General features: G+C 35.1%; 1 protein-coding gene across 1 annotated transcript; it reads left to right on the plus strand.

Moving 5' to 3' along the window:
- The first annotated feature begins 8,752 nt into the window (after positions 1–8,752).
- On the plus strand, positions 8,753–16,204 carry LOC149798588 (uncharacterized). Its single transcript, XM_089957408.1, has 3 exons — positions 8,753–8,841; positions 14,510–14,579; positions 14,899–16,204. Exons 2-3 carry the CDS (start codon positions 14,521–14,523, stop codon positions 16,196–16,198), a joined length of 1,359 nt encoding a protein of 452 aa, XP_089813534.1. The 5' UTR covers positions 8,753–8,841; positions 14,510–14,520; the 3' UTR covers positions 16,199–16,204.
- Positions 16,205–16,209: the final 5 nt, after the last annotated feature.

Raw genomic sequence — 16,209 nt, forward strand, 5'->3', positions numbered from 1 at the left:
ATACATATTGCAAATATTCTAGATAGGACCGTAGCAGACCTTCATTTAGCTACCACCTCCATCCTTGCAAGGAGCCAGAGAGGAAGACATACAAACCAGAAACCAACAAACCAACAAACCAAATATCCAACCAAATCGCCAACCGAACGACAATCTAGTCAACCAACCAATCAGCCAACCAGACATCAATCTAGCCAACAAATCACATGGACCAGCAAGCAGGGAACCAAACAAACTTCGATATTATGCATTTTAAAGTTAGAAGTTTCGAAATTTGATCTTTCTTGTGGCACAATCTGCTATAAGATATACAATAGAACATTCCAGCGCTTAAAATTGATACTGATTACGGTAATTAGCTATTTCGCTGATAACGTCTTGAAAGACTTCAGTAGTAAAAATGCTTAACCAATATCAAAGGAACAAAAATAATTGTAATTGCACGTTTTCATTTTTTTTCCTATAACGTTTTTTTTCTTCTACTGTATTGGTTTCATGAATCGATAGTTTTGATAGGAATCCAACTAGTCCAGAACTTTGTAGATGCTTTTGCGTTACGTTCTGTCGTGGTCAGCATGTTAAGTAGCCATTCAGTTTAGCGTGTGAGCTATTCTCGCAATACTTTGCTGACTGCGAGGGATGGGATAAACTCTATTTCGGGCATGAATTGAATTTTAAATACAGCCCGTCAGATAACAGTCAGACAGATGGAAGTGACCAATATTAAGGTAAGGTCAATAGCGGAAAATGACAGAGTTGAGACAAATCAGAGCAATATTTCGGGAAATAAAGTCATTTGAAACAGGTATCATAGAATGATATTTTCCAGAATGCCTATTAAAGGCAGTCTAGAGAGAATTATTCTGACTCCGATGGGAGTGTTATATTTTTTGACAGTTAGAGAAAGTAATCCTGATCGCCAAAGCTAAACGAGTGTGTGTGTGTGTGTGTGTGTGTGTGTGTGTTGCCAGAAGAAATTCAAGGTTTTAAGAAATTGGCCTCGCAAAATTAGTCAGTTTAAGTTTCTAAGACAAGTCAGTGTTTAGCTCCAGGAAATAACAAATAGTTCTCGTTAGATTGTCCGGAGGACGTGTATCGGAAAGTTGAGGATACGAAAGCGAGAGATTCAGTAGAATAGTAAAAATGAGTCTCAGTAAAGCACAAGGTTAGTATAAATTACATACTATATGTTCATTTATGTAAGCTTGTAATTATTTGTTCATTTTAAATTCATTCATAAATTTTTACTTGAGTTCGAAAGCTAAGGATTTACATGTTTTGCTTCAAATATTATATGACTCATGTATTATATCTATGAGTTCGGATTTAGTGACCTGTATGTAATAGAAATCGTGTACTGTAGGATACAAATTGTGGGAATTAATGTATCTTTCTTAAATGATACATAGCGTGTATGCTAAGAACTGATTTTACAATGGATTAGCAAATTAAAGTTGTTAGTACAAGGAGTGAAGTCCATTAATTCATTTGTGTAATTAAGGTTGGAGTTCTTTTCAACTGAGAATCGATGATGTTAACATTAAGAACGCGTGTCGAATGACAGTTCAGCTAGTAATGTATAACCCATGCGTGGTGTAATGGTTATCGAATAGGTCTAATTATGTCATTTTCCAGTAGAAATGCAAGTAGTGACAAGAAAAGATATTAATTTTCTGATAATTAGTTTAGTTCAGTCGATTTACAATAGACAATATCTGACATAAAAAGAATAGAAATATTTTTTCTTCCCAGGAGTAGAAAAACTTGACACGTATTTAGGTTGCTCGTTATATTTTTATTTGAAGGGGAAAATAGCTCCATACCTGTACTGCACAGTGGACAAGAGCTACGTCTACACCTACAACCAATATAGATAATGACCCGAGGAGGCTACAGAGAGAGAGAGAGAGAGAGAGAGAGAGACAGACAGACAGAGAGAGAGAATACGTCAACGCCGACCTATCACCAACAATGATTTGGTAAAGAGCGGAATCAACCAGGTGAGGCTAACATGCGGGCAATTTGAGTTCGATCAATCACTCGATTATATGATGAAATTTGTTCTGTCGGTATAGCAGTACGGCTGATTCAATTTCACATAAATTTTGTAATATCTAAGAGAAACTGAATTATTCAAATGTCATGTTCAGCTTCATTTTATTTATGTAATTGATTAAATCGCAATATATTTTATACTGGGGCTTGTGTTGTTCTGTTCTATATCTCTGCTCAGGTATTTGTTATTCCAGCCTTTACTCCATCCGGGCAATAGCACCGTGGTCGTCATCTCATTGATAATGATAACCAAAGTGCCATAATGAGTGGGGGATCACATATCATGAAAAGTTTATTCATATAATCAGATAATCTTCCCATACAACCATTCAGGACATTGACTGATGGGACAAATACAGTATACTGTCATGGTCGAACAAAATTAGGCTGTTTCCTTTTAACTAGAATCAGAGGGCAGTAAGAGAGGAATTTGTTCTAGAACATTTTCTGCTTGTACCTTAAACTCATTACTTCCGTGACTCAAATGGTGGCTACTGGAAAAATTTATATCGCCTGTTGTTCTTTATTAATTGCTTTATAGCATTTGAACTGGTGAGGTTGTTTGGTTGCTTATGATTTTTGACATAGAAAATATCAGATTTGTTTTCCAAGCCTTCTCCAAAAGCTTTACTCAACATTGATTACTATTTAACGACGTATTGGAGATAAATTAAATAAATTTAGTCTGCTGCCGTTTTGATCACGTTAATCAGTCTTACTCTTCTTCAGTAACAAGCAATCTCATTAAGAAATGCCCGTATCATTCGTGCACGGCAAAGTTTGGCAGTTATCGAATTTCATGTAAAAAAATATCTCATATTTATTTCGGTTGCTGATTAGTGGCGCTAAATGGCGTTCGGACGCGCCGTATTAAATTGTGTTCCACTAAGTTGCAAGAACATTCCCACGATCGTCACCAAAATGAATCGTTTGCCTGACGCAGGGCGGTTAAGCGCTGATTATGGTATTAGATAAGGTGCCCCATTGTTAACCTCGTTTTTGACACTTGTTAGTGTATTGCGCTCGAATAATGATGTTGCTTCGACATCGTAAATTGCTCGTAGTACAAGGATAATTTTATTTGCACTGTTTTTACTAACTGGTAACAGATTTATACATTTTGCTTTGAATTACGATATAACGTTTGTTAAAAGTGAATGCGGCTTTAATATATCAGTAACGTTTTTATTCTAATCAACGTTTTTTTTTTTTTTTGTATATAAGGAAACAGCAGTGTTCACAACAGCAAAAACGTTTATTACTTGTGGACATTTTTCTGTCCGTCAGTGGATGTAAGTTTGAGTTTACTAAGAGAAATATTAGATATAAACTCAAAAAAATGCTTGGGAAATGAAACGATGAAGAAACTAGATCAATAAAAGTCATGGTTTGGGCATTCATTTTCATCCTGCACTTGTTGGAGGCATGACCTTAATATATATATATATATATATATATATATATATATATATATATATATATATATATATATATATATATATATATATATATATATATATATATATGTGTGTGTGTGTGTGTGTGTGTGTGTGTATTAAAAAAATAATCTGTATTGGTCTTGCTAACTGGACATTTTCATAACATTTTCGGATTTTTGTATAAGGATAATTTAAATGCATTGTTAGATTCGGTGTGTATTATTTACGGATTTAATGTTTTAAGTCTGCCGATTGCCCCCAAAAATGGAAATCAGTCTACTCCATAGATGATATTACATTTGGAGTATATATTCGTAATTAAACCATCTAAAACACATACTTCTGGATTTCATCACTATAATTCTATATGTTAAACAGCTAGAAAAATACCTCCAATGAACTACTTAAAAGGCACAAGTAAGTCTTGAAATTTTGTAACACGCTATTTGGTTGTATCTACAAATATTATTACACCCGAATAAAGTAGCAAAAAGTACATACGTATCAAGTGTGATTTCATTAAATATCGTTAGCGATGGTTATACCGAATTTGGGTTTGATGTCTAGCTGTATACGTATTCATATACCTGTATTTATCAACCAACTCAATATGTGTAAGCACATACCCAACTGCGAGCATTTGTGAGTCGTCCACCATCTAACTAATCAACAATTAGCACGCTTAATGTATGAGTGCAAAAGGATATGTATGTATGTATGTATGTATGTACGTACGTACGTACGCATGTATGTATGTATGTATGTATGTATGTATGTATGTATGTATGTGTGTGTTTGTGTATGTGTGTGTGTGTGTGTATGTATGTATGTTGTATGTATGTAATGGCTGTATGGATCAATTAAAAGTAATTCAAAGCTATCTAGTGATAACGTTTCGAGCACAGTTTGTAAGTAATAAAAGAATAACCATAATGGAGACAAATTTAGAATTTTCTAAGTGCTAATTTGACTGTCATGTATGTCTCCATCATTACTGAATGGCTGTATACCATTCCATCATTACGTGATAATTCATATACTGGAAGCAAGAAAGGCACTTTGCTATGCTGGATAATTCTGCCAATCCAATGGTTATAGTTCAGGAACTATCTCCATTAAGACCCGGGCATATAATCTAATAATGCAATGGCTACGAAATAAATTCTCGTATGACCTTCATTTCTGTAAATAATGCCAAACAAAATCCAACAATTACGTGTCGACTAGATTGCTGTTTAACCCGAAGACATGTACAACTTACTGACGTGTATTGAATACACAATAGATCATAGATGAGAGTTGTGTCCTAGTATTAACATTGTTTTATTGTTTATCTCATCTGTAACGTTGTATTTTAAATCTACTAAACCGATCATTAATCATCCAGAACTTTACATTCTCCGAATTTGCTCAGTGACCTTGTGTGTGTGTGTGCGCTCGCGGAGGGGTATATTCGATAGTCTATTTTATATTTCTGGTGAAAATTTTTCGGTTTGTCTTATAGAGACAAGTATGTAATTGTGGAACTTTCCATTTTATTTTGAGTTCTCATATGCTAAAAATGCATTTCATTTTATATGTACTCCTTGTTCATTTGTGCGTAACTTTACTCAAATTTGTCCCTTTATTATTCAAGTCTGTATCTGTCCGTATGCGTGTCAGACTCAACGTATGTCTGTCTGTCGTATTTGTCTGTTCGGTTGTCCGTCTCTCATTCTTTCTGACTCTTTTAATCTGAAATGTTTGGTTTCTACTGTTAAAATAGTAATGTTGGGATCTTCGAAGGAGCGGTAGTATCATAGGAAACTCCTCTCTTTTTTCATGTCTCTCTCTTTCTTATGATTGATCCGTTTTAATCTTAATGGTTGGGGAATGGGTGGGGATTCATTCTAATGAATGGGACGCTTAGTCAAGCTTGAGAATATGTCCTCGTGTTACATCGTTTGGAAATATACCCATACGTGGATGCTCAAAGTTGTCTAAAAAAAATCATTTTGAATTTTTAAGTGTTTTTTATGTGAGCGAGTTTTGACAAACCCCTTGCTAGAATGTAGAAAATTCTGCTGACCAAACGTTTGTTTCTTCATGTAAGGGAAACTGAAACGTACAGTGGTAATGTGCTCGCTACACAGCCCTGCTATCCCGTGTATGATCAGGACCTTCCACTGGAATACTTGGTTGTTCGTCCGAGGTCGATGGCATTGTTGAGGTTTTGCGATTTTGTCTGCGATTATGTCTGCTTCAAGACTGAGGTAGTCAACAGTAGGCAGTACAAGTTTAAGATCGTATTATTAAAATAAGTTTAAAATTTATACAATGCAAGGTGAAACTCAGGTCAGGTCAAGGAAACAGAGCTTCTAGAACTTTGCTTAATATAAAAGTAGACTCATTGAATATTATTTGAACGCTTGAATTTCAAACTCATGCAAAATTTAAAGCATAATGAGGGATGTGAAGTAGCGATTCAGTTGTAACCCGTGAGTCTGTGTGCAAATGCTATGCTAAGCCAGCACAAATATTGAATTCTAATTCAAGATCCAAAATTCAAACATCAGAGAATCTGTATTAATATGGATAGAAGATAGTATTACAATATTTCAATCAATTTTGTAAGTTTGTCTTTATGCTTAGAAAAAGTATTGAAAATACATTTTTAAACGTGACTTTGCATTTACAGTGACAAATTGTTATGATCTATTATGCTCTGCAAACCTTGTTAATACAGAGTCTGATTGTGATGTGGAGGAGAAAAGAGAATCATCAATTAGGGGTTCGAAACAGATGTGACGGTACCGAAGGCAAATTGATCCCTGGACCTGAAAAATATTGGATATTGCCATGCCGTTAAGATTTTGTATTGTTAATATGTACATTTTCATACATTGACTGTTGTAAAGTGGGGTGAAGGAAGAATTTAATTGCAGAACCCAAACGCTTGTTTGTTAGTTTTATCTTTACATTCACATGTTTGTTGGTAGTAGGAATCAGAATAAAATGGGGGATGAATAATTCGAAGTAACTCACTTAGGTTATCTCATGCTTTTTTTAGATCCAACAAATGTACTCCCATACTGCGTACTTTTGAAATGAAAATGGCAGTTTGAAGGATTCGTTTACTGTAAAATACAAAACTCGTCAGAGCTCACATGCATTTCCCATGTAGTTGAAGAGAGACAACTCCTTCTTACTTATCTCCTATAGAGCTTGCCCTTCATCGCTCGACAAGATGTAACGAAAGTAGAACTTCCTGGTACAGTTTCATTTCGAGAAGATGAAACAAAAGTAGGAATTCATTGTACAGTATCATTTCATCGCTCGACAAGATGTAACGAAAATAGGAATTCTTTGTACAGTATCATTTCATCACTGGACAAGATGTAACGAAAATAGGAAATCTTAGTACAGTATCATTTCATCACTCGACAAGATGTAACGAAAGTAAAACTTCCTGGTACAGTTTCATTTCGAGAAGATGTAACGAAAGTAGGAATTCATTGCACAGTATCATTTCATCGCTCGACAAGATGTAACGAAAGCAGGAAATCTTAGTACAGTATCATTTCAACACTCGACAACATGTAACGAAAATAGGAATTCTTTGTACAGTATCATTTCATCACTAGACAAGATGTAACGAAAATAGGAATTCTTTGTACAGTATCATTTCATCGCTCGACAAGATGCAACGAAAGTAGGAAATCTTAGTACAGTATCATTTCAACACTCGACAAGATGTAACGAAAGTAAAACTTCCTGGTACAGTTTCATTTCGAGAAGATGTAACGAAAGTAGGAATTCATTGCACAGTATCATTTCATCGCTCGACAAGATGTAACGAAAGCAGGAAATCTTAGTACAGTATCATTTCAACACTCGACAAGATGTAACGAAAGTAAAACTTCCTGGTACAGTTTCATTTCGAGAAGATGTAACGAAAGTAGGAATTCATTGTACAGTATCATTTCATCGCTCGACAAGATGTAACGAAAGCAGAAATTCCTCGTACATTATCATTTCATCACGCGATAAGATATAACGAAAGTAGGAATACTCAGTACAGTATCATTTCATGGTTCGACAACTTAGTACAGTATCATTTCATCGCTGGACAAGATGTATCGAAAAGTAAGAAATCTTAGTACAGTATCCAAACCTAGTTACGTACAGTATCCAAGCCTAGTTACGTACAGTATCCAAACCTAGTTACGTACATTATCCAAACCTAGTTACGTAAAATCAATTACTCGCGCGACAAGTTTAACTTTTAGAAAAGCGACTCGACACGCCTTGTCTAAACAGTGTTTGACCATGAAAGTTGTCTCTGTTTTCTAGAAATTCTTAAAGACGACGAGAATCAAACCTAAAGTATGAATATCATATCAAGATTTAATATACTCTTCGTTTTGCCTGCACTCCTCAAATAGTTGTGAAGCTGAAAATATTCACCAATTACATAAGTGACCACAACTCAATTTGACCAATTACATAAGTGACCACAACTCAATTTAGTCCATATATTCTTATTTAGATGACAATTGTGGTGTGAAGACATTTGAGCATGTGCCCTCATGGACGTTATGATGGGTTGTTTTAAATTTTTTTTTGAAGAGTCTTAGAAACAAATTATATATAAATTTTTGAATATTGTGGCAGTTAATTAAATAATGGGTTTTTACGCATTAAATTTTGCCATAATATAACCTAGGTACTACCATTGGTCTGAAATCATTACAATGCATGATTTTAACTGTTTTCCTGTTATATAGCCGTACTTAAAAGGTTTATCTACCAGTGTTATGATGAACCTTGCAATACGATAAGCAATCGGGATTTTCTATTACCTTAGTGTATCTAAGTGTATGCATAGCGTCGTTGTACAAGGCAACTAATACATGACATGTAAAAAAGTAGTCTTTATAAAAATAACAAACATGTTCATGTTTCCAGAAGCATATGCAATATGATGTACTTTTTATGGTTATGTCTGAAATTAATACCGTTTAAGCCAACTCGACACATAACTCTTAAAATATGGATTAAAACAATAAGTCCCTCTATTATCTGTTATCGAGTACATTTTCACTAGAATTTAGTGGGGTCAAGGAGTTGACGTAACATATCACTTGTAGGACTCTTATACATTTTTCGAAAACCAGAAGTTCGGAGATTCCTGGAAATGTAATACGGAGTTTTATCCCAGCCAATCACAGAAAGACAGCCGTCAGACGGGATTCATGGGATCAGCTGATCTATGAAAACTGGTTGGGTCTTATAACAACAACCGACGGGAATTTATCATTAGTTAGCTGTAGGACATATTTTTTATTTGGATCCAACGGCAGAAAGGGTACGTATGAAAAGTGACAATGTTTGACTTTTATAGACATATCTGTCGACAGTTATTTAAAACTGTGAAAGCAATATATATTTGCTTACATAACCTATGTTGTAAGTTGCGTTCTTTATTTATTTTGGATGTGTTATATTTCAACACAGTGTAGCCTTAAAATATTTACTTTCTTTGTAGCAGATATGTAAATTTAACGTCGACGATCAAACGACTGGTTTCGGTGGGATGTCGAAACCAGTGAACAGGACCAGTGCCACAAGCAAAGACACATATAATTTATTGATTGGGGGTTGGGTGTGGCAAATGTGTTATATATATATATATATATATATATATATATATATATATATATATATATATATATATATATATATATATATTCATTGCGTGTCATTAGACAAAGCACATTACTTGCCACAACATGACACAAATTTTAATGTGCAGCTGTGTTCTTTAAAAATTAAATTAATTACATAAAATAATTAAACATACAATAATATTAAATTTCTCGTTTATACAAGTGGATATATAATTTATTTAACTTAATACCAGGGACGTCATTTGGGGTGGGTGGCTGGGGGGGGGGCAAATGTCCCCTGCCCCGAATTTGCATGTTCTGTAAAATTGCTGTAGCCTATATACGAAAATTAACAAGCCCGTCAAGTTTTGGCCCCCCCCCCCCCGAAAAAAATTGAAATGACGTCCCTGCTATTACTATCTCTCTAATGTGTTATTCAGCCTGAGTCAGCGCGTTGATATTTGCATTAATCAAGTTTTGCCCCCTCCCCCAAGTTGAAATGACGTCACTGCTTAATACCATGAAGATTCGATCACAAAATTCATCACATAAGATTTGTCCTAGATGCTATAAATCCACAAAAATAGTGGCCTAATGTAGAATCTCACAAATATGGATAACCTATTGCAAATTTCTGCCTGGCTCTATAATCATTAATCGCGTGAAACCTACGGACATATTTTTAACGTACGAATAGCAATAGGCTGTCGGCATTATAAGTTAAATTTGTCGGTTACGAGGCACATATACTGTAACGTAGTTAATGCTTTATTGTTGTTGTTTCTTAAACCTTTTAAAATGTTCTAAAATTCGATTATTACTAACTAAATATGAAAATGTCCAAAGGCCGCCCTCTCTCTCTCTTTCCCCCTCTCTCTCTCTCTCGACCATCGTAGCAAGATACGGGCGAAAATCTATGAAACTACAAGCGTACAAGATTTTCGCTTGTGTCATCCCACGATGTCTCTGGACTATGATGGTAAAAGTTAAGTCCAAACCGACCAAAGAGAGAGAGAGAGAGAGAGAGAGAGAGAGAGAGAGTTTTATGGTCGGTAGTACTGTTATTAAAGCAGAATAATGACTTAGATCAAATGTATTCAATATATTAAGGTATTTCAATTTCCTTTTGTTAGTTCATCATTTCGCTTAGTTTCTGTTTCACATTAATTTCCTTACGCCGGTACGTGAATGGCTGAGCGTTCATGTGAATGGCATAGCTAACCATGTGTTTGCAGTGCCCTGCTTTCTTCATAAAAAAAACACAGTTCATGTTTAAATCATAAGTGTGTACTACATTGATTTCATCAACATGAAGAAAAATAGAAACTCAGAAAAGAAAACAATCAATTTATCAATAAGCAAAGGTGATTATGAATAGGCACAAAAGGCATAGAACCACATTTTGCAGCTGATACACTCGACAGGGATGTGAGGAGTTCATCCACTCGGTCAATACATATTTTCCTGTAGTCAATCTTAAACTCCGTTCAAAGGGCAAATATATGTATTTGTGAGTCATATAAATAAAATATATATATAGTATGTACGTTGTATCAGTGATATACTATGAGATGTATACATTTTTCATTACAAGGAAACTCGGTAAACCTCGTTTCCTTCTAATGAAAAATGTATACATCTCGTGGTATATCATTGATACAACGTACATACTATATATATACATATACATATATATATATATATATATATATATATATATATATATATATATATATATATATATATATATATATAGTCCTGAAATGTCTCTTCCCTTTAAAATACGAGCTGCAAACGTGGCTGATATGAATTTGGAGATGAATTTAAGTTACTCAGTATATCTTGTGTTTTTTCTAAAGGAGTGCTTATTGTCCAAGACAGTGTTATGTTTGCATAGAAGCCCTGACTATTGTGAATCCTGTAATCTAAGCTATGTTATTCAGCCAAATGGATATATATCTACATATATGAATAGATAAGTATGTAGCTAGGCATGTCAGTAAGTGCGTAGGAATCACGTTGGGTGGGTATGATGGTGTGGTGGTACATAAGTGACAAGGCATTACGTTAGCTGGGTATGTAGTTTGGTAGCCAGGAACTGGTGGTAAGCAGGAAGGTAGATAGGTGTGCGTGCGGGTTTAAGAAGTTAATTAATTGCTTGTTGTTCGTTCATCGAGATCGAGAGAGATTGTCTGCAATGTTATAATACCCATTCTGACTCAAATAATACATGAATATTAATGAGGCAAAACCACACCGAGCAGCCAGTGTGTGTGTGTATGTGTGATTTAGATTTTTAACGTAGCTTTAACAATGTTTCAGTCATATCGCTACGATGTCTGCAGTGTGATATTTAATATTGATGTCTAGCACTGGGGCATCATGCCGCAGGCATGTGGCATGATGTCCCACCCAGTCACATTATCCCGACACCAGGCCGAGCAGCCAGTGATTAGCCCGTTAGAATGTAAAATTCAAAACGTAAAATCATGTTTAGTGTTTATATAGTGTATTCCAATTTGGGCATATATGTTACAGATACAAAAGATGACATGTTTTGCTGTGACTGTCTTGTGACTGCAAGGTGATCGCGAGGCCTGTCAGTTTTACATTAATATTTATTTTTGATCAGGATTTTTAGCGACTTTTTAACGTAGAAAAGAAGTGCACCACAAAAGTGGCATTATGCAATGTATTACTATTACATTCATCACTCTGTGCAAGTAGAGAAGGGCACGAATACATTTAAGAATGATTATTCAGTCTGACAAAAATGTGAGTCTTATTTAACCGATGAACATTGTTTAAGAGGACCAACACTTAATTATTTGACCTTACATTCTGTAGGAAAAATGAAATTGAAGTGCATCAGTACTTGTTCACTTGTAGGAAACAATATCTTGCATTGATCCGCCATATCAAAGAAAACAATATATATATATATATATATATATATATATATATATATATATATATATATATATATATATATATATATATATATTGTTACCTTTGTTCGTCTGCTCGTTCGTCTTTTTCATCCTGGTTAAGTTCATTGACTAAGTCAGTTTTTTTATGGCAAGGTGTTGTGGAATCAGTGTTCTACGAACACAGTCCTATATCACATTTTGTCTTATAATTAAAACAGTAAACTTCATTTGCAACATTTTCAGCAGAACATTACGTTAATCATATGTAGTTTTTGAAATGAAAACTATTTTCTAAAACTTCTTATATTGAAGTAACTCGGAGAGAGAGAGAGAGAGAGAGAGAGAGAGAGAGAGAGAGAGAGAGAGATTGGGTTGGGGTTGGAAAAGAAGCATTAATTGGCAAGTTAGAGTCTATCTTGTTTTATTTGTTCCTTCATGACTGTAATAAACACTAATTTCAAAAATGAAGTTTCATTCCTTCCCAGATGTAAAATATTTGAAATTTTGTTTATAGCACTCTCTTGCTTGGCTGCAAACATTATTTCCTTGTCATGCAACATGACATGCAAATAATATTCTTCGGTCAATATACACTTCTTTGACCACTTTGACCACTTTGACCTTTCTCCTCGACGGCCACTGCCAATTGTCTTTCCGGAACACGAGTGATATTTATAACTCCGGTATTCTTGCTGACATAGTTTCAAATAGTTCCACATACAATGCCATTTCTTGTAGCTTCAGGGTGAGAGCATACGTTCTAAATAGGACGTTATATAAGAGTTCTTCAGAGTAAAGGCTTTCTTTCTAAATACGTATACAAGAGAAATACACGCAAATGATTAGCGGGGTTTTGTTTTTGCAGCCCTTAGAATAGAAAATATTGTTTTAAAAATAAACAATGCACAATAATTCGTTGTGTTTTTTACGCATACAGATCTCTCTCTCTCTCTCTCTCTCTGGTGTGCGTGTAAAGAATTTTTTTTTCTGTGTATTTGAAAATAGTTGGTGCACTATTCATCTACTTCTTGAATGTAGACAATGTAAATGGAAAAGACTGAGATAACTGATACTATTTTCACATTTTCTTTTGTATTAAATACTGTTCTTTCACTTATCAAACGTACTAACAAACATTTAATGATAAAATGTCAGTTCCTATAAACATTTAGTGATTTCCAGAACGTAATTCACCACGGAAATCTTGATCATTTGGAACATATTTCATATTGAATCGTAAACGAGATGTGAAAGAGTAGGAAAATTGGAAGTCTTAACATTTTTAAGTTAGCAAACAGAATTTTCAACACTGATTTTGTTTTCATATTTATCAATACATGGATTTCGGTGTTCTGCCCATTGTGCATGGGAACCAAGCGTACAGCTTCTTCTTCGCGGCTGCTGCTGTTGGTAAAGGTCTAGAATATGTAATATTTCTTCTAGTTGTTATATATAGTCAACTTACCCCACCCCTTAAAATACACGAATATCCAACGTGATCACCAGCTAAGATTGGTATGATCTCCATTTTTTGTAATATACTTTTGGTTTCAGAATATTGTGACAAACGGGCAGGCGGGACGTATGCGTTGTCAAATCAGACATAAATCTAACACAGTTTGACAATTATAGAAAGCCATGTGGAATAAAACATCTCCACATATATATGGATGGACTGGGGGAGATCTAACTATTGCAGAAAAGAGATGTTAAGGATTCGGCAGGCCTCGTCCAGGCACAAATCTTATTCCATCGTGATTATATTTCTCTGTCCTGTCTACAAACATGGATTAGATTCTATTACTTGCACATTAGTGCATAGGATGGCTTCTTTCATTTTATATAGTTTCTTGTTTTGTTTTGTTGTTCTATCGATTCGATGAGGTCAACAAAAAAGTCAAACTGTATGTGCAATGTATATCTGCAAGCATCGACTAAGTGAACGCGACTTAATGTTTTCACGACACCAGAAGCACAAATCACCGAGTTAGCTTAACACTTTAAAAGTGCAGACTTTTCATTCGCACGTGAAGCATGAAGAAGACGTAGGTGTCTCATTTCCAAAACCCACTGTTGTATATATATTGTCATTTTTGAAAAACGTTTAAATATTAGTATTTAATTTTGAAGGATACGCTTATCTGGTAGGTTATTATCGATGGAAAGGGAAGACATTGTGAACATCGTTATAGAATCCAATGGTTGTTATTTTTACATCTAGCTATTTTCTCTGAAACTTGTGCATGTAAAGTTACCAAATTAGCATGTATATTTAATTTGTAGATTGATGTTTTAATTTTTATTAATTTTATTAAGTAAGTCAAAGTAATATGTTTATCTTGTTATTAAATTTGGTTTAGGATGATGCGGTGGTGGAGCATGTGCGACAGAGTAGTCCAAAGAATTAATTAGAAACTATATGTTTTCTTAATCTCAGAACCAGAGGAGATGGATGACCCAGAAGACGAGGCGAAAGATAATAAACGTTCAGCACAGTCAGTGCCTGGGTAAGTGTAATTAGCACAACTTTCATTCATGATGTAGACAACTAAAGTTTATTTGTTAACTTTTCAAGTCCAACTGAGTTGACACCGAAGTTTTGAAAACTGCAAATAAATTTACAATATGCTATTGTAATTGTGATTTAGATACGCCGTTGCTCGATGATGGCATGCATTAAAATAGCTTCTCTGTTATTTCCTGATTTGAATTTTGGAGACTTTCTGGATATTATCCTCTCAACACAGAGTATGAAACGGGTATGTTTTTTTTTTTCGTAGACCCACGAAAATATTCTTAAATGTTTACCATAAATGTCTATTTCAGACCTTACCAGGAAGCCATTGAAGAAGAAAGCTTTCGAAGTAACCGGAAAACAATAACCATGCGAACTGGATGGCATAAAAAGGATACGAGAAAGGGTGGTTCTTCTACAACTATACAAGGAAGACAAATTATAAGAGCATTAGGTACTAGACCAAGATCAGACTCTGCTCAGAATCTGACAGGATTGAGTTACGGTCAAACAGGAAGAACTGAAACTCCCCGTATTAGCGCGCGTACAAGGTCCAAAGCCAGCGCATCAGGAAATGTTACTGATAATTCTACCCGAGTCACAGAATTCCAGCGCGGATATCAGAGCATCAGACAAACCAGGGAAGGTCAGCGAAGGAAAGGAAATCATTTTTCAGAAAACTTGGAGGCATCTGTTAGTGAAAAGACACGCAAATCAAAAGACGATATGGATTACAATTTTAGTAGGAAAGCGCCGTCAGAAGATGACGATTGGTTGTTCATGATGAAATCAAATTCTGAAGCAAATTTAGCTGCACAGGAAAGAAAGCAAGAGGATGGACTAATCAGAAGGAGGAGGCGAGGTGGAAGAGGACGCCGTTCTGGGCAAATGACTGACAGAGTTGTGATGAACGACTCTGCGGTAGACGAGAAACCCGAAGAAAGTGAAATGAATGGAACGTTGATTGATCACAGTGAGTGTCACCAAACTGCATCTACAGGAGATCATACCAGTAACCATTGTCATGAAGCTTCTAGGGCATCTGCCAAACCATCCAAAAGTAGAGGAAAAACTCCTAAAAGGACGGTAGAAAACCGTAAAACAACCAGAGAAGCTACCTTCGAGGATGCTAACGAAGAAGTCTTGACTAAAATAAACGAAAAGGTCAGATCACTTTTAGAAGAAAACCCGAGTCAAATTTGCAATGTGTTATCTAAGGAAAAGACATTGCTGAAAAAGATGATAAAGTTCAGCTGCCACGATGAAGAACTTCTCATAAATGTTGTAGTTTTGCTAGAAAAAGCTCTTTCTTCACGTTGTGCGCAACATTCAGGTTACACTTTAATAATTGTTCTAAAAGATGCATCCTTTTTTGAGTCAGCTGTAGTGCCATTCTTGTCTACATATCTTGCACAGGAGTCCATAAATTGGTCCCAACATTTACCAGTACTGAACAGAATCATTAGACTAGCACGCATTTTCTTTTCTAGAACGCCAACGTCAATGTATCTGATATTTGGTCTTTTAGAAGTTCTGCAAAGAATAGCAGATACTCTTCTGTTACTGTCAACAATGAAACAGCGTTACAGGAAGTCAAAGAAGGTATTGTAGAAATACAATCC

This window comes from Sinohyriopsis cumingii, chromosome 5 (assembly GCF_028554795.1).
Source record: "Sinohyriopsis cumingii isolate HCF-2022 chromosome 5, ASM2855479v2, whole genome shotgun sequence".
NCBI classification, from domain to species: domain Eukaryota; kingdom Metazoa; phylum Mollusca; class Bivalvia; order Unionida; family Unionidae; genus Sinohyriopsis; species Sinohyriopsis cumingii.